General features: G+C 50.1%; 1 protein-coding gene across 2 annotated transcripts in view; it reads right to left on the minus strand.

Annotated features, from left to right (window-relative positions):
• Window positions 1-14,207: 14,207 nt before the first annotated feature.
• Window positions 14,208-24,666, minus strand: part of hpse2 (heparanase 2) — a 378,585-nt gene continuing 368,126 nt past the window's right edge. For both annotated transcript variants that reach the window (XM_072479598.1, XM_072479597.1), the window contains exon 12: window positions 14,208-18,716. In XM_072479598.1, the coding sequence (XP_072335699.1) occupies window positions 18,551-18,716 (166 nt within the window). In that variant the 3' untranslated portion in view covers window positions 14,208-18,550. The remainder of the gene's footprint in view (window positions 18,717-24,666) is intronic.

Consider the following 24,666-nt stretch of genomic DNA (forward strand, 5'->3'; position numbering starts at 1 on the left):
GCCAAATGCTCTTTTGGTCAGACAGAACTCAAGTTCCTCGGGGACCACATCTCCCAATTGGGTGTGCAGCCGGATGCGGACAAGGTAGCTGCCATCACAGCTGTGAAAACACCAGAGGACAAGAAGGCGGTCCTCCGATTTCTGGGCTTGGACAATTTTTTAGGGAAATTCATCCCTAACCTCGCCTCTCATACCACGGCTCTCAGGAACCTGGTCAGGAAGACGACAGACTTCCAATGGCTCCCTGCCCACGAGCGCGAATGGAGAGAACTCAAAACAAAACTGACCACGGCCCCGGTCTTAGCTTTCTTTGATCCAGCAAAGGAGACCAAAATTTCGACCGATACCAGTCAATCCGGCATTGGGGCAGTGCTCCTGCAACGCGTTGAGGCCTCATCATTGGCCCCCGTTGCATATGCGTCACATGCGATGACCCCCACGGAGCTGTGCTACGCGCAGGTAGAAAAGGAGTGCCTGGGCCTTCTGACCGGTGTGGTTAAGTTTCACGATTCGGTCTACGGACTTCCTCAATTCACCGTCGAGACCGACCATCGCCCGCTGGTCAATATAATGCAGAAAGACTTGAATGACATGACGCCTCGCCTCCAGCGTATTCTTCTCAAGCTCCGGTGATACGACTTCCAGCTGGTATACACCCCAGGCACGGACCTCATCATTGCTGACATTCTCTCCAGGGCAGTCAACACTCCATGTGACCCAGCGGGATTTGTCTGCCAGGTTGACGCCCATGTGGCATTCGCGGCCTCCAATCTACCTGCCTCGGATGAACGCCTCGTCCAAATTCACCGCGAGACTGCGGCTGACCCCTTGCTACAGCATGTCATGCGCCACCTAACAGACGGGTGGCTCAAGGGCCAATGCCCTCAATTCTATAATGTCAGAGATGATCTGGCGGTAGTAGACGGGGTTCTTCTAAAACTGGACCTCATTGTCATCCCGCATAGCATGCGCCAGCTTGTCCTGGAACAACTACACGAGGGCCACCTTGGCGTGAAAAAGTGCCGCTGACGGGCCTGAGAGGCAGTGTACTGGCCCGGCATTAAGGAAGACATAGCCAACACAGTGCTCAACTGCCCCACTTGTCAGCGCTTCCAGCCGGCCCAACCACGTGAGACCCTGCAGCCCCATGAGTTGGTCACATCACCATGGGCCAAGGTGGGCATCGGCCTGTTCCACGCGCTGGGTAGAGACTATGTCCTGATCGTGGACTACTTTTTGAATTACCTAGAGGTGATACGGTTGCACGACCTCACCTCGTCTGCAGTCATCCGTGCATGTAAAGAAATCTTTGCTCACGGTTATGTCGGACAATGGCCCCTGCTTCGCCAGCCAAGAATGGTCCAACTTTGCCGGGTGGTACAATTTTGCCCATGTGACGTCCAGTCCCCTGTACCCCCAATCCAACGGCAAAGCAGAGAAGGGAGTACATATCGTCAAACGGCTCCTCTGCAAGGCGGCCGATGCTGGGTCTGATTTCTACCTTGCCTTGCTGGCCTATCGCTCCGCCCCACTGTCCACTGGCCTGTCGCCAGCCCAATTACTCATGAGTCGCACCCTGAGGACGATGGTGCCGTCCATCCACGTCCCAGACCTCGACCACGTTCCTGTCCTTCCACGAATGCAGCTGTCTCGTGCACAGCACAAGGCGGCTCATGACTCCCATGCAGCTGATCTCCCTGCTCTGGCTCCAGATGACAACATCCGTGTCCATCTTCCGGATGGTGGCTGGTCTGCAACCGCTGTTGTCCTTCGGCAGGTGGCCCCCCGCTCGTTCCTGGTCCGTCTACCGGATGGCTCTATTCTGCGCAGCAATCGACACACCCTTTGTCTCGTTCCACGCTCGCCACGTGATCCTCCAGTGTTGCCTCGCCCTCCTGCTGACCCTGCCATGGGCTATGCAGAGCACCCTATCACTCTGCCTCCCCCTGACTTTGACGCAGTCCAGCCCACTCCTGAACCGGTGGCTCTCGACCCACACTTGAGGCGGTCAACCAGAATTCGGCGCCCACCTCAGAGACTAAATTTATGAACTTTGCAGACTTATAGACTCTGTGAATTGTTTTGTTGCTTTGTTTGATCGTTTCCCTGGTTTATATATAGAGTTGATCTCGTTATTCTTGTTGCATACTGCTTCTCTGCATCAGGCACCTTCCCATGTAAATAGCTTAGATCTCATGTACGTAGTCCTGTAAATATGTCTTCGCACCCCACACATAGTTAGGAACATTCTCACCACACATTATTTATTGCCACACACATACATTTTTTTATAAAAGAGGGGATGTCATATCATACACCAGTATATCATGGTGCAGACACACACATTGATGGACACACAGCAAGACCAATCAACACACACACACCACAGCCAATCACCAGTTAGAGCACACTCACTATATAGACAGAGGGCACCAGAGTTCCCGCTCATTCGGGATGCAGCCTCCTAGAAGGACAGAGCTTACAGCTTACAGCACAGATCCTCACCATGTGCTGAGTGCATAGACTGGTTCAGACAGGCATAGGTCTTTAGTTTATTCTAACATTGTGTTAACCCACAGTATGTTCAACAGTTTCTAACTTAATAAAATAGTGTTGCACTATTTTAAATGTTGGTGGCCTGTATGTGTTCCACGGATCCAGAGCACCCAATGTATCATTACCAGTGTTAGTTCCAGCGAGAAAACCAATTTCTCATGGAACCTTATGACACTTTAAGAAAATTTTTCTCTCCATGAGAATTAAGCCGCCTGAGGTGTCCTCCCGCTGATTCGCTTGCCCGGGGAAACTTAATCAGTGCAATCACTGGAGATCTCCATGGAATCCCCTCTCCAGCACTTCTCAGCACTTGTTCCAGATACATTCGTGGGGGGTGGCAGCACGGAAACCAGCTCCACATTTTACCGAGGAAGCCCCGACCAGACTCCTGAGCAGACACGGGATGTACTCTACCCCCCCCCCCCCCCCAATCTCAAGTTTGTTCCTCACACCCTTCTCCCACTCCAGTCCCCCGCATGTCACTCCTCAACCATCTAGAATCATAGAATCACAGAATTTACAGTCGACTGTATGGCCTGGAAGGAAAGGGAGATGGCGTTAGTGCATCACTGGGGGAATTAATTGTGTGAGTTTTAACTCTGAGGATTTAGCTATGATTGTGTGCCCTGGGGACTCTCACTATTCCTCGCTGCCCCATTTTGCCATCAGCACAGGCGCAGGCAGGCTCCTCCGTGGCCAGTTCAATATTCTCCCCTCACGAAGGGGCAGGTTTCTAACCTCCCGCATGACTCTTGGTGGCTGGGCCCTCTCACACTGGTTGTGCTCTAGTATGTCCTGCGCAGACACAGATGGAGAGGTTGTAGGTGGCTTGCGAGCCAGTTCATGGTAACACAGTGGTTAGCACAATTGCTTCACAGCTCCAGGGTCCCAGGTTCGATTCCCAGCTTGGGTCACTGTCTGTGCGGAGTCTGCACATCCTCCCCGTGTCTGCGTGGGTTTCCTCCGGGTGCTCCGGTTTCCTCCCACGGTCCAAAGATGTGCAGGTTAGGTGGATTGACCATGCTAAATTGCCCTTAGTGTCCAAAATTGCCCTTAGTGTTGGGTTGGGTTACTGGGTTATGGGGGTAGGGTGGAGGTGTGGGCTTGAGAGTGGATGCTCTTTCCAAGAGCCGGTGCAGACTCGATGGGCCGAATGGCCTCCTTCTGCACTGTAAATTCTATGATTCGGAGGAGCAGTTCAGAGGGAGACATCTCCAATCTCACCCTGAAGAGGCATCACAGTTGTCACCCGTAACGTCCACCAGCGCAGATACTCGCACCTCAGTGGGAATAACTAGTAGACAGACCTGGGTCACTCAATGGTGAACACCTCACGGATGAAAATCCACAACAGGGGGAAGCAGGGATCCGGCACTTGGAGCGATGCCGGAGCTCTGGGACACTGCTGAGTCCCTGGCCGATGACATTCCCCTGTGTCCAGTTGTTTCTGAGCTGATGGAACTGCAAAGGCAGAGACACGAGAGTCAGGAAGAGATGACAGCATCCCTCCTCACACTGCAAGGCTGACTGGAGGAGTCCAATCGCCTTGTGTCGGAGGAGATAGGACCATCACTTTGACGCACCACGGTCGAAACTGCGAGGGTGGCATCTGCAGTGGAGACCTTGGTGCAAGACATGCACGCCATGGCGGGGAGATAGCCGCTCCATGGCTGAGGGCATGACCTCCATGGCTGCAGGCTTCACCTGCATGGTGTGGGAACCCACAAGTGTCAGCGGCAAAGGATGGTGGGGCTTCTAGATCTCACTCCAGTTGCCCTCTTACCATGGAGGAGCAGAGGGGCCCAAAGGGAAGTGGATTGGTAGGAGCGCAGCCTGGGGCCCTCCACCAAGGGGACCCCAACCCATCTGACACCACCCTCCATGTGAGCGACACACCTCCAGCCCACACACCGAGGAGGGCAGGACCGCTCCTGTGCTGCTCAAAGGTACGCCCGGACCCTCACGCTCCAGACCCCCCTCCCCCCAGGGGACGCCTGCCAAACGCATCTCAGGCAACAGGGTGGGGAAGGCCACAGATCACCTCAACCTCAGCTGTGGATCTTGGCCGTACACCTAGACGTAGTGTGAGGGTGAGGAAGAGTAGGAAACGGTTACCCTAGTGGGCAGGGGTTCCCATTGTAACAGGACACTTGTAATAAATGTCACTTTGTTCACCACCAGGCCCTCCAAACTGTCGTTTCATAGGCCCAAGATCCACAAACAGCCGCCCACACCTGGCGCTTCACCCCTGAGTGGCAGTGCCAAATCTCTCCCACCTCCCACACTGGTGATTCATTGGAGGAGGGTTGCTGCTGGCAACATCCCCCCTACCTCCCCCCTGGAGAATGAGTGACTGACCCCCAACCCCGGCCCTGAGCTGAACTTACCTGTGACCCCTCCGTCCTCTCTGGAGCACCCTGAGCAGGGCCGAGCCTGGGAGTCATGGCTGCCTGAGTGCTCACCCGCGATATCCCCCTCAGAGGTGAAGCTGCCGGGTTCACGTTTATCTAGAGCTGGCGCACCTCGCCTGGTGAAAGTTCCGTGAAGGGGGTGGGGGGGGTGAAGGTCTGGAGAGAGTGTTTGCTAATGTCATGCTAATGTATGAAGATGAGGGGCAGCACGGAGGCGCAGTGGGTTAGCCCTGCTGCCTCACGGCGCCGAGGTCCCGGGTGGGGGGGAGAGGGGGGGGGGAGAGGAGGGGAAGGGGGGAGAGGGGGGAGGGAGAGGGGGGGAGGGGGGGGACGGGGGGAGAGAGGGGGGTGGAGAGGGGGGGTGGAGAGGGGGGGAGGGGGGGGGAGAGGAGAGGGGGTGGAGAGGGGGAGAGAGATGGGGGAGAGAGAGGGGGGGAGAGGGGGGAGAAGGAGAGGGAGAGGGTGGGGGAGGAGAGGGGGAGAAGGGGAGAGGGGGGAGGGAGAGAGGGGGGAGGGAGAGAGAGGGGGAGAGGGGGAGGAGAGGGGGGAGAGGGGGGAGGAGAGGGGGGGAGAGGGGGGAGGAGAGGGGGGAGAGGGGGAGGAGAGGGGGGAGAGAGGGGGGAGGAGAGGGGGGGAGAGGGGGGAGGAGAGGGGGGAGAGGGGGGAGGAGAGGGGGGAGAGGGGGGAGAGAGGGGGGAGAGAGGGGGGAGAAAGAGGGGGGGAGAGGGGGAGAGGGGGGGAGGGGGGGAGGGGAGAGGGGGAGGGGAGAGGGGGGAGAGGTGGGGGAGAGGGGGGAGGGGGGAGGGGAGGGGAGGGGAGGGGGGAGGGGGGAGGGGGGAGGGGGGAGGGGGAGGGGAGGGGGGGAGGGGAGGGGAGGGGAGGGGGGGATGAGGGGAGGGGGGGGAGTGTGTAAGATTCCAACAGCCAATCACGCCGGAGAGAATCACATTTTTCACTTCCCTCTATATCTTTGTGGTCACCTGTCTTAATATCGCCTTCGAAAACCTAGTGTCAGATTTGGTCTGATAAAGCTTCTATTCAGCACCCATAGGCACTTTATTGCATTGAAGGCGTTATATAAATGCAAGTGTCTTTGTTGTGTTAGATGCTCAAATGATCTTGTTATTGGGGTAGTTTTGAAAAGTCATTACTCCTAAAATGCTATTTTCCAGCAGGAAACCTTTTAAAGTATGCTCTATCAATGAATATAGCTGTAACCTGAGTGCCAAGCAACATAATAAAAATAAGCGCTTAGTGTCACAAGTAGGCTTCAATGAAGTTACTGTGAAAAGCTCCTAGTCGCCACATTCCGACACCTGTTCGGGGAGGCCGGTACGGGAATTGAACCCGCTGCAGCTGGCCTTGTTCTGCATTGCAAGCCAGCTGTTTAGCCCACTTTGCTAAACCAGTTTTGGGAGGGTTAGTCAAAGCAAATCAGCAAGTCTCAGAAGGTAAACAGGGGCATCAGTGGAAATCTAATGGCACATAAGGAAGTAATACCCTCAAACGTGTCAGAAACCTCCAGCAGTGTATTGTTCCAATATCGTGTTCCAATAAGGTCACGTTAACAAAGTCAGTTAGCTAAGGATGTTTAAAACCATTTGATTGGGATGCTAAACTGAGTTCCAATTTGCCTATTAAATTGGAAATAAAAGATCCCATGGCATTATATGAAGAAGATGAGCGTGTTGTCCCATGTCTTGGCCAACATTCATCCCTCATCCAACGTCATCAAAAACAGATTAGCTGGTCATAGTATCCTAGAACATTGCAACACAGCTACTTAGACTACCATTGACAGTTTTTCAATAGAGCAAACAATTAATCTCACTCGCTTACCCCTTCTCTATAATCCTATTCATTCATTTGGTCTTTGTGAGTCTCTGCCGTGAACAGATTGGCTGGGTAGCAACAGCGATGGAGTAATCCAGAGTTTGGAAAGTACTTTGGCATCTTGTGAGGGTATGATTTGGCACTATATAAATATAAGTTATCTCTTTAATGTAGAATATGAGCGGATAATCGTGATGTTTGTTTGATTTATCTTGGAGGGTCAGAACCTTCTCGGAATGTGGAAAACACTGGCATATCTGACATTTATTGTCTAACATTAGTTGGCTTTGAGAAGTTGGTGGTGAGCCTTCTTATAAACCATTGCAGTCCAGGTGGTGACGGCACTCCCACAGTGTTATTAGGCGGGGAGGCAGTGGTGTAGTGGTATTGTCACTGGACTAGCAATCCAGAGATTCAGTGGTTAGTACTGTTGCTTCACAGTGCCAGGGTCCCGGGTTCAATTCCCGCTTGGGTCACTGTCTGTGCAGAGTCTGCACTTTCTCCTTGTGTCTGCGCGGGTTTCCTCCGGGTGCTCCAGTTTCTTTGTTAGGTGAATTGGACATTGTGAATTCTCCCTCAGTGTATCCTAACAGGCGCCGGAGTGTGGTGTTACCTGCGTGGTCGACAACATGTGTTATTTAATCCTTGGTTGATGGTGAGAGGTCCTCTGAATCTTGTTGAAGAAGACTCGAACTCATCCAGTAACAACAAAGATTTATTGAGTAATTATAACTATAGTTGCATGAGTTCTTTACCTTAACATGGAAACTAGGAATTGGTTAACAAGATTTAACAATAATAACTAAATGTAACTCCACTAACTATCTATGTGATTCTGATGCTACCCTGTTCACAGTACACCCATGAGAGAGAGAGAGCGAGAGACTCCGTGTGGCTGCTTTTTATGCCCCTGTTGGTCCAGCCCTCTAGTGATCATGTGGTGCTGCTATCTACCCATTAACCCCTTGTGTGCATGCACCTACAGAGATCACTACAATGACTAGGCGATTTTCACAGTAACTTCATTGCAGTGCTAATGTAAGCCTACTTGTGACAATAATAACGATTATTATTATTAATGGTCTGGGGGCCTGGGTTCGAATCCCACCAGGGCAGATGGTGGAATTTGAATTTGATTGTTGTAAAACCCATCTGGTTTACCAATGTCCTTTAGGGAAGGAAATCTGTCATCCTTACCTGGTCTGGCCTACACATGACTCCAGACCCACAGCAGTGTGGTTGACTCTGAAATGCCCTCAGGGATGAGCAATAATTGCTGGCCTGCCCACATCCCATGAATGAATAAAAAAAGGTGGGGAGTTCCCAGACTTTGACCCAGCAACAATGAAGGAGTGCCAATAAACATTCCCAAATCAAAATGCTGTGCGATTTAAAGGGGGACTTGGAGGACATAATGTGCCATGGTGTGCTACTGAAGAAGTCTTAATGAATAAAGGCTTATAGAATAATGCTTTGGGTAGTGAAAGTCAGGAGGTGCGCCATTCACTGCTGAATACCAGCCATGATATTCACCCACAATGGTGTTTTGAGTCCACGATGCAGTGAATCATGTAAAGTCTGCCAAAGGACAGTTCCTGTTCCATGTGTTTTGGGAACACTGCTATTTCAAAGGGATTGCTTTCTGTTTTTCTTACATACTTATTTAATCAGGATTAAAGTAGGCTCTGCTATTTATTTGACTGTTGGAAAAAAGTCTTGATGGCAAGCAGAATGATAATTATTGCCAATAATGTACTGCTTTTGAAGTTAAAGTATTGGGGGGGGGGTTTGTTAACACAGTGGGCAAGGGAATAATCCTCCTCCTGTGTGACCCGTTGTCCAGTTTAGCCCAAATATGTCTGGATTTGCAAAACGTAGTTTCATGGAGCTGAAATCCTGGAATTTCCAGCTCCCAAATTAGAGGGTTGCAGACTTTTTTTTAATGAACATTTTATTGAGGTATTTATGGTTTTATAACAACAACAGAATAAACAATGTACATACAAATATAACCATAGTGCAAAAGCCATCTTCCTCCCTCACAGGTCCCACCTTTACTAACCCCCTACTCTAAACTAAACTAAACTCCGACCCCCTTCTGCCGGTTAATTTCCCCCAAAGAAGTCGATGAACGGTTGCCACCTCCGGGCGAACCCTAACATTTATCCTGTCAGGGCGAACTTGATTTTCTCCAGACAGAGAAAGCTAGCCATGTCAGTCGGCCAGGTCTCTGTCGTCGAGGGCTTTCAATCCCTCCAAGCTAATAGTATCCGTCTCCGGGCTACCAGGGACGCAAAGGCCAGAATGCCTGCCTCTTTCTCCTCCTGGATTCCTGGGTCTCCCGACACTCTGAAAATCGCCACCTCTGGACTCGGTGCCACCCGTTTTCAACACCTTGGACATGACCTCCACAAGCCCCTGCTAGAATCCCCTAAGCTTCAGACATGCCCAGAACATATGGACATGGTTCGCTGGCCCTCCTGCACACATTGAAATGAAAAAATGAAATGAAAATCGCTTATTGTCACAAGTAGGCTTCAATTAAGTTACTGTGAAAAGCCCCTAGTCGCCACATTCCGACGCCTGTTCGGGGAGCCAGCCTTTCAAAGCCAGCGATTTAGCCCTGTGCTAAACAGCCCCTTGTGCACCTCTCTTCTACCCCAAAGAACCTGCTCATCCGGGCCACTGTCATTTGAGCCCGGTGAACGACCTTAAATTGTATCAGGCTGAGCCTGTCACATGATGTGGACACGTTGACTCTACTCAACACGTCTGCCCAGAGACCATCCTCTATTTCTCCTCCTAACTCCTCTTCCCACTTGTGTTTCAACTCCTCGGTCTGCGTCTCCTCCGACCCCATGAGTTCCTTGCAAATGTCAGAGACGCTCCCTTCTCCCACCCACCCTCTGGAAACTACCCTGTCCAGTATCCCCCTTGGGAAGGTTGTGACCTGCCTGCGTAGGAAGTCCCACGCCTGCAAACTAAACACATTCCCTCTTGTCAATCCAAATTTCTCCTCCAACTCCCTCAGGCTAGAAAAGCTCCCCTCTATAAACATATCTCCCATCCTCTCAAACCCTGCTCTCTGCCAAATCCGGAACCCTCCATCCATCCTTCCCGGGGCAAACCGGTGATTCTTACAGATTGGGGACCAGACCAATGCTCCCTCTGCTCCCACATGTCTCCTCCATTGCCCCCAGACTCTCAGGGCCGCCACCACGGGGCTGGTGGAGTACCGTGCCGGCGGGAATGGCACAGGCACCGTTACCAATGCCCCCAAACTAGTGCCCTTGCATGATGCCGCCTCCACCAGGGGGGTCCTTGTCTCGCTTCAGGATCAATCAGATAGTGGCCTGTGACATCGTCGGGGGAAGCCCCCTCTCTCCCTTGCCTCATTGAATGTCCTCATCAACAGTGGCCCCAATATCCCAGAGAACCTTTTATAAATCTCCATTGGGTACCCGTCTGTCGGGCTTTACCCAGCTGCATGGCCTTCAGCCCTTCTACTATTTCTTCCAACCCGATCGGGGCCCCCAGCCCTTCTACCCTTTTACCCGATGAGGAGGTGTGTGGGCGGCTGAGGAAATGTATTCAGAACTACCTGGAAGTTAACGACACGGGTGCAGTTATCTTCGCTTCATCTTCAGGAACTTCAGCCCCCCTAAACATTGCCTCATCCCCTCCGGCCCAGCTGGGGGTTTCCGACTCATACAACCTGCTGTAAAACTCCTTGAACGCCTTCTTAACCCCTGCTGAATCTCCGACCAGGTTCCCGTCCCCATCCTTTACGTTCCCCATCTCCCTGGCTGCCTCCCTCTTTCTGAACTGCTGCGTGAGCATTCTGCTGGCCTTCTCCCCATATTCATACATCGCCCCCCTCGCCTTCCTCAGCTGCTCTCCACCGCCTTCCCTGTAGTTAACAAGCCAAACTCCGCCTGTAGTCTCCGTCGCTCCCTTAGAAGCCCTGCCTCTGGGGTCTCCACATACCTCCTGTTGACCTGCAATATCTCCTTTATCAGTTGGTCCGTCTCTGCTCTGTCTGCCTTCTCCCTATGGACCGGAATGAGATCAGCCCCCCTCTAACCACCGCCTTCAATGCCTCCCAGACCATCGCCGCCGAAACTGCACCCGTGTCGTTAACTTCCAGGTAGTTCTGAATACATTTCCTCAGCCGCCCGCACACCTCCTCATCGGGTAAAAGTCCCACGTCCAGCCTCCAGTGCGGGCGCTGGCTACTCTCCCTGCTAACCTGTAGGTCAACCCAGTGCGGGGCATGATCTGAGATTGTGATCCCCAAATACCCCGTGTCCATTACCCCCGTCAGTAGAGTCCTGTCCAGAATAGAAAAATCAACCCGGGAGTACACTTTATGCACGTGTGAGTAGAAGGACTCCTTCACTCTCGGCCGCCCAAATCCCCATGGGTCCGCCACCCCCATTTGCTCCATAAACCCCTTTAGCTCCTTTGCCATTGCTGGCACCCTGCCTGTCCTTGAGCTCAACCGGTCTAGCCCAAGGTCGTGACTGTGTTAAAGCACCCCCCCCATGACCAACTTGTGCGAATCCAGGTCCGGGATCTTCCCCAACTTCCTCTTTATAAACTCTACATCATCCCAATTTGGCACGTACACATTCACGAGTACCACCGACAGCCCCTCCAGCTTCCCACTGACCATAATGTACTGACCTCCCACATCCGCAACTATTCTTCCCGCCTCGAATGACACTCGCTTGTTAATCAGGATCGCGACCCCTCTAGTCTTCGAGTCCAGTCCCGAGTGAAAAACCTGTCCGACCCATCCCTTCCTTAATCTAATCTGATCAGTTACTCTAAGGTGCGTCTCCTGTAACATTACCATGTCCGCCTTCAGTACCCTCAAATGCGCGAACACACGTGCCCCCTTAACCGGTCCATTTAGCCCTCTTAGGTTCCAGGTGATCAGCCTGGTTCGGGGGCTTATCGCCCACCCCCTCTTCGCTGAACAGCCATCACCTTTCTTGGGCCAGTCTCCAGCCAGCGCCCCATGCATCCACTGGCCCGCCCCCAGACAGCATCCGCCCCCGACCTCTTTTCTGTCCCACAGCAAAAGTCCCTTCCCCGTCCGCAGAACATTTCCCCCCCCTCCCCCTCCAGCCCGGAAACCCCCCAACCTTGTGCACACCCCAAAACACATGACTGCCAGCACTGCTGCCTCACGGCGCCGAGGTCCCGGGTTCGATCCCGGCCCCGGGTCACTGTCTGTGTGGTGTTTGCACATTCTCGCTGTGTCTGCGTGGATCTCACCCCCACAACCCAAAAGATGTGCCGGGTAGGTGGATTGGCCACGCTAAATTGCCCCTTAATTGGAAAAAACATTTTGAAAAAAAATTATGAGCATGGTTCACAGGCCTCCTCCCACCATACATCCTCCAACTCCAGAAAAAACTCACTCTTTTAAAAAAAATTTAGAGTACCCAATTCATTTTTTCCAATTAAGGGGCAATTTAGCTTGGTCAATCCACCTAGCCTGCACATCTTTGGGTTGTGGGGGCGAAACCCACGCAAACACGGGGAGAATGTGCAAACTCCACACGGACAGTGACCCAGAGCCGGGATCGAACCTGGGACTCGGCGCCTTGAGGCAGCAGTGCTAACCACTGCGCCACCGTGCTGCCCTTGAAAAACTCACTCTTAACGCCCAAGTCACATGAGCTACACGCTCCACCTTGAACAGTATAAGGCTCATCCTCGCACAGGATGAGGTTGAATTTATCCGGTGCATTATTTCACTCCAGGTCCTTCACCCAAACTCAATCCCCAGCTCCTGCTTCCATTTCTGCCTTATCCCCTCCACTGGCGCATTCTCCGTCTCCACAAACCATCTGTAAATATCCCCAAACCTCCCCCTCCAACCAATGACCCCCCCCCCCCCACCAGCTCACCTGGAGTTAACAACTTATCCAACAGTGTATGCTTCGGCAGCTGAAGGAACGAGGGCAGTTCAGTACGCACAAAATCCCGGACCTGAAAATATCTAAATTTGCTTCCCCTTCGCCACTCAAACATCTCCTGCAATTCATTTAGCCTCACGAAACTCCCCTCTACGAACAGGTTCCTAACCCACTCTATCCCTTCCCATACCAACTCCTATACATCACATCTATTCCTCCTGGTACAAATCTAGGATTCCCATAAATTGGGGCCAATACCGACATACGTTCTTTATCAAAGTGCCGTCTCAACTGTTTCCAAATTTTGAGACGACGACGAAACGATGGGACTGTTAGCGTGCCGACCCGGAGAAAACGGGAGGGGAGCCATTGCCAGGACCCTCAAGCTCATCACCACACGTGAGGCCTCATCCACCTGTACCCATTCTGCCCCCATTTCCCCCCACCAGCATCACACCTTCTCCACATTTGCCACCCAATAATAGTACAAGTTTGGGAGCACATACCCCCACCACCCGCCGCCCTCTTTCCAAAGGGTCCTCCGAATCCTGGCGTCTTGCCTGCCCAAACAAATTCCAAAATTAATTTATCCACCTTCCGTAAAAAACGCCTTCGAAAGGAATATTGGAAGGGACTGAAAAATAAATAAAAACCTCGACAAAATGTTCATTTCCACATGAGTTGGTAACTCTACCCACCTTCCGAAAGGTATGCCAGCACCCAGTTGCTCTGTTAGGGTGAATCAGTGTCCTTACTGGGCTGGAGAGAAACACGATGAAAGATAACTCTGACAGCATGTGGGTAAAGCGATCTCCTCTGGGATCTATTACTTTGCTGCTGGTTAAGGCCCGCACTCGTTCCTGGCGCCTCACCAATGCTCAGCTGACTTGAACCTTGCTGAAGACTTTTGAGAGCATCGTGCACAAGGTAACACGTCAACCTCCCCAGACGCAGACCCTTGCTGTGGCAGGAAGAGGTGCTCGGCGAACAGGAGGTCCACCCATGACTAGTGCAAGAGAAAATGGCTGGGGCAAAGATATGGAGCGGAATCCCGTTGCACCCTGGCTCCATCCCACAGGCACATGAGCTACTACAGACCCACCTGGGGCTGATCAGAACTTCAGTTCTCCAATAAATGTCGCCGAGACAAGGAATAAAGGACAGAGGGTCAAATCGGCAAAAAGAAAATTTGAGACTAATCTTGGCCCTTTACATGTAGAATGGATTTCCATTTGGGGTGGTTGATGCCAAATCCTTGAGTCAACTAAGAAATGATTTGGATTCTGTGATAGGACTGTGGGTTTTAGTTTTTACGTGGATAAAGCAAGATAGGCCAAATGACTTTCCTCAACCAGTGAGCTTGCTGAAGAGGTTTCTGGAGCAGAACCTTTTTGACGCTGATGACACGCCTTTGATGGTGAGACTTCCTCTCTGAAGCATGATGCAAAATTAAAGGATACTTCGACATGCCAAAGGCTTAATGTTTAGTCTTTATTTTTTTTTAAACTGACTTGCATAACTTAATAGAACTTCAGTACCTTTGAGACAAAATAAAATTGCCAGAAAAGTATTCAATTGCTGGAGAACATGCTATATGGTGTGGTGCTAAAAAAAAAAGAATCCTGGATAAGGCAAGAATATGAGTTATAATCTTGAAATGCTTCTTCATCTCTCAAAGATATATGAACATCTTAGTAAATACTTTTATAAGCAAGACATCAAATATATTAAGTGTTGTTAATATCTTCTGTTTCTGGCATTGATAATTACATAGTAGGACATTTTAACATGACATTATTAGAAGTGATTAGCTGTATGTCACTACTGTATAATGTTAAAATGCAAAGAAATACAAGTCAAGATTGTGAGGCTAATGCGTGAACACTTGCAGGTACCTGGGAAATGATGACACTGGAGTGGTAACTATGGAAGGTGGTGTGAATTTATCACGATTGGGGCGATACAAGTTCAAACTTTACTTCCTGGCCCCCAATTGCATTATCAGCTATTCTACTTTCAATCAGGTTTCTGTACAGAAGGAGCTATCAAGGATTCCAGTTGACTCTTCATTGTCTATACTGATCCACTCTTTCTTTGAAACTGTCTGGAATACCAGAGGTTTGGTTAAAATGGTTGGTAATTTCAAGTAAGGGTTTGGCGGCTGGAGGATGGGGGTGTATGTAAGGGAGGGGGAAGCATGGGGGGATATGAATGGAGGATGGGAGATGTGGGGATGGAATGAATAATGGGGAATGGGAGATATGGGCGACGGGAATGTCTATTCCCGCCGCATGTCAATGGAAATTCCCATTGAAATCCCCCATGCCGCTGGGAAACCCATGGGCAGGGGTGCGCTGCCAGTGGGAAAAGTGAATCCCGATGACTGGTGAATTCTGACCATGGAATGGGGGATGTTTTCCGAGATATGGAATAGGGATGGGAATGGGAGATATGGAATGGGGGATGGAGAATGGGAGATTGGGAATGGGAATGTTCTGAGATATGGAATAGGGATGGGAATGGGAGATATGGAATGGGAATGGACAATATGGGATGGGGATGGGAACATGGATGGGGTATATGGAATGGGGGTAGGGAGCGAGGGATAGGAGATATGGAGTGGGGGTGGGAGATCTGGAAGGGGGAATGTGTGCCATAGGGTTGCTGGGATGGGGTGGGATGGAGGTGATATGGAAGGAAGGGAATGGGGAGAGATAGCCTGGGAAGGATGGAATGACAGTGCATGGGGATTTAAAAGAAGCAGCGTTGCAATAAACTAACTAATTTCACCACAAATGTTCCGCTAATAGGTTAATAACTTCAGAAAGGCTTGGGCAAAGAACATTCCGCCCTTACTGCTTTTCCTGTTGTTTTGGCCTGTGGTCAGGTCTCTCCCTGAACATTTACATCTCTACCTTGCCTCTCTCAGAAGCTCTGTACCCTCTCGCGGTGAGTGTGCACATTATACAAATCCTTCTAATATAGAGTTGCTAAATTAACCATGAGGCAAATCCCCCCATGATAAATGCTTCATGTACATGGGATTATTGAATTTATTCAAAGATAGAAATAGATTATTTTGGCCGGAGAGGATGCTGCCTTATTAACTAATGTTGACAAATTCACAAGCAGCTTGAGGTCTTGAGGGGTGTTGACAGGGTGGATGTATAGAGGGTGTTTCCTCGCATGGGAGAATCTAGAACTCGGGGTCACTCTTTAAAAATAAGGGGTCGCCCATGTGAGACAGAGATTAGGAGAATGTGGGTAAACAGAGAGCGTGATTCAGCGACCCCATTGCGCCCGGCGTGGATCCGAATCAATGGGTGACTCGCACCAGAGGCCAAAATCAGGCTCTGCGCCAGGCCAATTGCAACTCACCTAATGGCTCAGTCAAATCCCGGCATCCGAATTCATCCGGCGCCCGGGACTCAACGGCAGCGCTTGCGAGACCACGCCAGGGCGCCATTTCGCACTGGTCACTCAAAGGTGGACCAGGCGGAACAGCACCTCAGTGGGTCACGCAGGCCATAAGAGAGCCCTGGGTGATTAGAGACAGGGCAGGTTGGTACCTTTGCACTCTCCCTGACACCCAGGCACATTGACGCTGCCACCCTGGCAGTACCAGTGGCATGTGTGGTATCTCCAGGGTGCCAGGCTGGCATTGCCAAGGTGTTCATGTGGCAGTGCCAGGGTGCATGGGGCACTGCCAGGGTGTCCTAGTGCAAGGTTGGCATGCCAGGGGTCGGGCCAAGATGGGCCTTCCCAATTGGAGGAGGGGGTTCCCAGGGGCCCCAACAAGGTTGGGGGATGAAACGGGCAGAAAGCCGGGGTGGCTGTAAGGGGTGGGAGGATGGGGAATCGGGTCTGCCAATAAAAATGGCGCCCTGATCTGTGAACAGCCGTTCCTGCTGGCGAGATCAGCGGCCATTGGATAGCGGCCAAGAATAGCCCACCAAAGGCGCCCAAAAGTGGACTTAGTTTTCAGCCCACTGAATCGCATCCAGAGTTTTTGAATATTTTTAAGGCAGAGGTAGATAGATTCTTGACAAGCAAGGGGGTGAAAGATTATCAGGAGGTTGGCGGGAATGTGGAGTTGAGGTTACAATTTGACCAAAGAACAAAGAACAAAGAAATGTACAGCACAGGAACAGGCCCTTCGGCCCTCCAAGCCTGTGCCGACCATGCTCCCGACTAAACTACAATCTTCTACACTTCCTGGGTCCGTATCCCTCTATTCCCATCCTATTCATGTATTTGTCAAGATGCCCCTTAAATGTTACTATCGTCTCTGCTTCCACCACCTCCTCCGGCAGCGAGTTCCAGACACCCACTACCCTCTGGTAAAAAACTTGCCTCGTACATCTACTCTAAACCTTGCCCCCCTCACCTTAAACCTATGCCCCCTAGTAATTGACCTAGTAATCAGCCATGAGCAGGCTCGAGGGGCCGGCTTTTGCTCCTGATTGGTATGTTTGTATTGAAATGTTGCCATCTTGGTGGAATGGTTCAATGTGTGGCTATTCTATATACCACAAGGACGGATCGATACAGGGGAAAGATCAGGGTGATACTCTCAATAGATGTTCTACATTGAATTTGAGAATTGGATAAATATTTCACAGGGAAAAAATTCTAGGTTATGGGAAAAGAGCAAGGCAATAGGATTAATTGAACAGCTCTTTCCAAGAGCTGACAGACACAATGACAGACTCTCTGTACTGTATCATTCAATTATAGCTAAAAGACAACAAAAGATGATTGGATCGAATTTGTGCTAATCTTTAACATAGCAGTAATACTCCACAAGTTGCTTTAAGTACAATATGGATTTTATGAATGAGAGAAGCAGATAATTTGGTGGAGTTTCTCATTTCCTTCCGTTCTCTCCCTACTTTTTCCGATCTACCCAGGAATGTGAGAACTCTCCGGCCAGCCGCCCAGATTTCCCAAACGACAAGTTATGAAGGAGATCATAGCCATGTCTAAATCAGTTGTCACCCATAGATAACACACACACATTCCAGCAGTGGTCAATGACGTGGGTACACTGACTGATTTACACAACACTCCCCTCGCCCTTACCCCTACATATCCCTGAATTAGGGACACGGTGACCAGTTATAGCAATCACCTAGCTGTGATGGAGTGGAGATCAACTAACTCAGCACCAATCATCGATGGAACCGGGAGTGCTCTTGGTCTGGATGGTTCAGCTGCGCTGAACCAATAAGACATCAGGAAAGTTGGTGGAAGCTAGTTTGAAAACATGGAAACACATTTCTTCCACTTACACCGACCAGACGAACAGTATCGAAGCAACTAATTGGGTGTTTTGTAGAGGTTGCTGTGGAGATTTGGGCCTGATTTACACTATCTGACTAGAAAAAGAACTCTTTTGTACAGAAGATGCCTTGAGGCATTGTCAATGCGTGATCCAGAGTCTGGCTGAGCCTGCCGCAAACCTGCTGTGGTTATGAGAATTGTTCCGTGGATGGTTCTGTTTTTCAAACAAATGTCACTCATTGAAGATCATTACAACAAAGGAACGGCTGTAGCGTTTGAGCCGATTAGTCGCTCTGTGAAGCAGCCAACAACCTACAAGAAAGAGAAGATGGGTGGGCGGAGATGGGGTGGGTGAGGGGTAGGGGGTCGGGGGGGGGGGGGTGCTTGCGGAAGAGACGGACATCACATTTTGACTTTTCAGGCCCTGCTTTCAGAGGATGTTCAGGCAGGAACGCAAACGGTCAGCCGGTTTTTTTTTTTTTTACACAATATTGCTCAGGACCAGGTGACAGGTTTCTGGCCTCTGGGAAACGTTGGCTACCGGAACTTGCACGAGGGGGAGTTGGCGTTCTTCACCACGTAGAATCCAATGGAAAGAGGGGGAACCACCACAATTCTTCCGGCTCGTAGAGTTCTTGGTTTTAGTTCGGGGAACGTTTCATCATCTATCATTACTAGCGGTCGACCATTCAGCTGCACAGACCTAGAACAAAACAAGCCCATGGTTAAGGGGATCCGATGCGTACAGAAGTCGACATGGTGCAGTTTATCTACCTGCCCATCGTGACACTGCCTCATAAAGAAACTAAAACCGTGCATTTCTGTGGAGCCTTTCATTACCACAGCATTTCCCAAAGAGTGTCCCCGCCAACCTTTTGAAGGGTAGTCACTGTTGTAATGTAGAAAATGCTGGAATCAATTTGCACACAGCAAGCTCCCATAAACAGCACTGTGATAATGACCAGATGATCCATTTTATCTTAATAATGTTGGCTGGGGGATAAATATTAGGTTAAGATGCTGGAGAGAACTCCCCTGATCTTCAAAATAATCGATCCGAGGGGGAGACAGGGCCTGGGTCTGACGCCCCATCCAAAAGGTAGCACCTACTGCAGTGTGGCACACCCACTTTGGTGCCAGCCCAGATTCTGTGCTGAAGCACCTGCAGTGGGATTTTAACCAACAGTCTGTCAGACTCAGAGCTAAGAACCCTTTAAAGGTTTGATCAAAAGGGGTAACTCATGGCAGGAGAACTTAAAGCCATCGTTTGCTGCTCCTGCTTTTAAAAAAATAAATTTAGAGTACCCAATTATTTTTTTCCAATTAAGGAGCAATTTAGCATGGCCAATCCACCTGCCTGCACATCACAGATATCACAGAATTTACAGTGCAGAAGGAGGCCATTTGGCCCATTGAATCTGCACCGGCCCTTGGAAGGGGCACCCCACTTAAGCCCATGCCTCCACCCCATTCCCGTAACCCAGTAACCCCACTAACCTGGGCATAATTTATCATGGCCAATCCACCTAACCAACACATCTTTGGACTGTGGGAGGAAACCGGAGCACCCGGAGGAAACCCATGCACACACGGGGAGAACGTGCAGACTCCGCACAGTGACCCAAGCCAGGAATTGAACCTGGGACCCCAGAGCTGTGAAGCAACTGTGCTAACCACTATGCTACCGTGCTGCACATCTTTTGGGCTGTGGAGGTGAGGCCCACGCAAACAGGGGGAGAATGTGCAAACTCCACACAGACAGTGACCCGGAGCCGGGATCGAACCCAGGACCTCAGTGCGCGAGGCAGCAATGCTAACCATTACACCACCGAGCCGGCCTGCTCCTCCTGCTTTATGTGGGATGCCGGACACATTACCAGCATGTGTACGGGAAATATCTCCAGCTGCAGCTCTTGGAAGGCCGGGTTTTGGAGTTGGAGTGGCGCCTGGGATACTGTGGAGCATCCACGAGGGGGAGAGTATTGGGGTCAGCAAGTGTAGAAAAGTGGTCACTCCGCAGGGTAACACTCCACAGGCAGGAAGTGAATGGGTGACCTGCAGGCAGAGTAAGAGGACTAGGCAGGCAGTGTAGGAACCCGTTGTGGCCATTCCCCTGCAAAACAGATATATCGCTTTGGATACTTTTAAGGGAACAACCTCTTAGGGGAAATCAGTAACAGCCAAATTTGTTGCACCACAGTTGGTTCTGCTGTATGGCAGAGGAAGAGAAAGTGTGAGAATGCAATAGTCAGGGGATTCAATTCTATGGGGAATAGATGGACATTTCTGTGGCCAGCAATGAGACTCCAGTAGAGTATGTTGTCTCCCTGGTGCTAGGGTCAAGGACGTCTCAGAGCAGCTACAGAACGGTCTGGAGGGGGAGGATGAAATGCCAGTGGTCAAGGTACACATTGGTACCAGTGACACAGGTAAAAAAAAAATGATGAGGTCCTAAAAGCCGACTGGGCGCGATTCTCCGAAATGGCCACTCCGGCATCGGAGCCCGCTCCCAGCCCCCTATTCTCCCGCCCCAGGGGGCTAGGAGCAGCGTTGCGTATTTTACGCGCTGGGCCTTGGCATTGACGCGGCCGGCGCCACGTAAATGACATCACCTGCGCATGCGCGGGATGGCCAGTGCCAACCCGCGCATGCGCGGTTGCCATCCTCCCCGAGGCCGCCCTGCAAGAAGATGGTGGATGGATCTTGCGGGGCGGCGGAGGAAAGGAGGTTTTCCTTTAGAAAGGCCGGCCCGCCGATCGGTGGGCATCGACCGCGGGCCAGACCCCCCCCCCCCAGTGCAGGAACCCCCCTCCCCCCCACCCAGCGTTCCCACGCAGTTCCTGCCGGCGGGAACCCGTCGTGTTGGGGCGGCCGCTCAGCCCATCCGAGGGGCAGCACGGTAGCATTGTGGATAGCATAATTGCTTCACAGCTCCAGGGTCCTAGGTTCGATACCGGCTTGGGTCACAGTCTGTGCGGAGTCTGCACGTTCTCCCCGTGTGTGCGTGGGTTTCCTCCGGGTGCTCCGGTTTCCTCCCACAGTCCATAGATGTGCAGGTTAGGTGGATTGGCCATGATAAATTGCCCTTAGTGTCCAAAATTGCCCGTAGTGTTGGGTGGGGTTACTGGGTTGTGGGGGTAGGGTGGGGGTGTGGGCTTGAGTAGGGTGCTCTTTCCAAGAGCCGGTGCGGACTCGATGGGCCGAATGGCTCCTTCTGCACTGTAAATTCTATGATAATCCGGGCCGGAGAGTCGCCGCTCGCCTTTTGCAAACGCCGGCGGCGATTCTCCTCAGCGGCCAGGCGTGATTCTCGCGGCGCTGGTTTGGGGGGGAAGGGAGAATCGCGTGCGGGTGTCATGGCGGGACTCGCGCGGCGCCCCGGCGATTCTCCCACCCGGCGTGGGGGGGGGAGGAGAATTCCGCCCCAAGTAAGTTGAAAAATAGGCTGAGGATTACTACCAGTGTCATGTGCTAGTCAGATTAGAAATAGCAGGACATATCGGATGAATACGTGGCTGGAAGGATGGTGCAAGGGGGAGGGTTTCAGATTCCTGGGAAACTGGGACTGGTTTTGGGAAGGGGGGGTGCTGGGGCCAGTACAAACTGGACGGGTTACACCTGGGCAGGACCGGGACTGATGTTCTAGGGTGAGTATTTGCTAGTGTGGTTAGGGAGGACTTAAACTAGAATTGCAGGGGGAAGAGAACCTAAGCAGGGTGACAAGGGGGAGAGTAACAAGGAACAAGAGCAGTAATAAAAGAAAGAACAATAAAACGCAAAAACAGTAGACAGAGTAATCGAGGGCATGAGTCAACTAAGTCCACAGTGCAAAGGAAAGTAAGGATGATTAAAAATGCAAAAAGACAAGTCTAAAAGCATTGCATCTCAATGTACAAAGCATTTGGAATTGGGCAGACAACCTGATGGAGCAAATCGAGGTTAATGGATATGATCCCATAGTCATTACGGAGACGTGGTTACAAGGAGCTCAAAACTGGGAACTTAATATTTGACCTTTCTGAAAGACAGGAAGGAAGGTAAAGGTTGTGGGGTAGCATTGTTAATAAGAGATGAAATGGGGACAGTTGTAGGAGACGATGATGATGTTTGGGTGGATGTAAAAAAACAGCAAGGGAAAGAAAACATTGGTAGAAGCAGTGCATAGACCCCCAAACAGTATCCACACTGTAGGGAAGGGTGCAAATCAACAAATAATGGGAGCTTGTAAAAATAAAGAGCAATAATTATGGGTGACTTTAAGCTTCATGCTGTTTGGATTAATCAAGTTGGAAAGGGTAGCTGTGACAATTCATTCATACAGTCCATTAGGGATAGTTTCTAGAGCAATATGCCATGAAACCAACAAGGGAACAGACTATCTTGAGTCTGGTAATGGGTAATGAGGCAAGTTTAATAAATGAACTCAGAGTAAATGATCCCCTAGGAAATAGTGATCACAATATTAATTAAATTCTAATTCATCTTAGAATTTAATATTCCGTTCGAGAGTGCGAAACGTGGGTTTGAAACAACTGTGTTTGACTTAAATAAAGGGAATTACAATGAAATGACGATAGAGTTAGCTAAAGTAGACTAGGCGGATAGATTAGCAGGAAAGACAGCAAGCAAGCAGTGGCAGACATTTAAGGAGGTAATTCATGACTCTCAGCAAAAAGTTATCCCAGTAAGGAAGAAAGATTCTAAGAGAGGTATAAACCAACCATGGCTAACCAAGGAAGTTAAGGAGAATATTAAGTTGAAAGAAAAAGTATATAAGGAGGCAAAAGTCAGCAATAGCCCCGAAGACTAGGATAAATTCAGATCCAGCAAAGGAGGTCTAAAAAGGTAATAAAGAGAGACAAAATACACAAGAGGGCAAACTGGCAAGGAATGCAAAAATTGACAATAAGAACCTCTCTAAATATATAAATGAAAATGAAAATCGCTTATTGTCACAAGTAGGCTTCAATGAAGTTACTGTGAAAAGCCCCTAGTCACCACGTTCCGGCGCCTGTTCGGGGAGGCTGGTACGGGAATTGAACCATGCTGCTGGCCTGCTTTGGTCTGCTTTAAAAGCCAGCGATTTAGCCCAGTGTGCTAAACCAGCCCCAAAAAAGGAAGAGAGAGGTCAAAGTGAACATAAGGCCCTTCGAAAATGAACCTGGGGAGATAGTTATGGGGAACAAGAAAATGGCAGAGGAGTTAAACAGATATTTTGCATCAGCCTTTATGGTGGAAGATATTTCAAACATCCTATTAATACTAAAGAATACGGGGGAGCAATTAAATACCATCACTAGAGAAGTAGTGTTTGACAAACTAATGGGGCTGAAGGTAGACAAGTCCCCTGGCCCTGAAGGCATGAATCCTAGGATCCTAAAAGGAGCAGCTACAGAGATAGTGGGTACATTGGTTGTAATTTTCCAAAAATCCTTGGATTCTGAAGAAGTTCCAAAGGATTGGACAACTGCCAATGTGACATGCCATTTGAAAAGGGAAGGAGGTAAAAAGTGGGTAACTATGGGCCAATTAGCCTAACATTTACCGATGGAAAGATGTTGGAATCAATCATTAAGGAAGTAATAGCAACACATTTGGAAACTCATAATGCAATCATGCAGAATCAACATGGCTTGATGAAAGTGAAATCGTGTCTGACTAATTTATTAGAGTTTTTCGAGGAAGTCTCAACCAGAGTGGATAGAGGGGAACCAGTAGATGTGCTGTATTTGGACTTCCAGAAGGCGTTTGACAAGATACCTCATAAAAGGTTGTCATAAGATAAGAGCCCATGGTGTTGGAGGTAGTATATTGACGTGGATAAAGAATTGGTTAATGTGCGGGAAACAGCGAGTGAGGATAAGGGGTTCTTTTCCAGGTTGGCGGCCTGTAACCAGTGGGGTTCCGCAGGGATCAGTGCTGGGACTGCAGCTGTTTACAATATATATTAATGACTTGGAGGAGGGAAGTGATGTGCTGCAGCCAAATTTGCAGACAACCCAATAATAAGTGGAAAGGCAAATTGAGAGAGGGATACAAGCAATTTGCAAAGAGATAATGCTGGGTTAAGTAAGTGGGCAAAAAGGTGGCAAATGGAGCATAGTATGGGAAAATGTGAAGTTGTTCATTTTGGAAGGGAGAACAAAAGAACAGTGTTATTTAAATGGAGATAAATTGCAGAAAGCTACAAAACAAAGGGACTTGGGGGTATTTGTGCACGAAACACAGAAAGCTAGCACACAGATGCAGTAGGTATTAATGAAGGCTAATGGACTGTAGGCCCTTATTTCAAGGGAATTGGAGTATAAGAATGGGGAAGTCTTGCTGCAACTGTACAAGATACTGGAGAGACCACATCTGGAGTACTGGGAGCTCATTGGAATCTAGAATAATGAGAGGTGATTGTAGTGATCTCTATGTGTGTATGTACACAAGGGGTTAATGTGTAATCAGTAGCACCACATGATCACTAGAGGGCCGGACCAACAGGGGTATAAAAGGAACCACATTGGATCTCCCCCTCTCTCTTGGGTGCACGGTGATCAAAGCAACGGCAGACTAGTTTAGATGGCCAGTGGAGTTACGTATAGTTACCACAGTTAGATCTTGTTAACATTATCACAAGTATCAAATTTAAAGTAAAGAACTCATGT

Source organism: Scyliorhinus torazame, chromosome 16 (assembly GCF_047496885.1).
Source record: "Scyliorhinus torazame isolate Kashiwa2021f chromosome 16, sScyTor2.1, whole genome shotgun sequence".
Taxonomy (NCBI): Eukaryota; Metazoa; Chordata; class Chondrichthyes; order Carcharhiniformes; family Scyliorhinidae; genus Scyliorhinus; species Scyliorhinus torazame.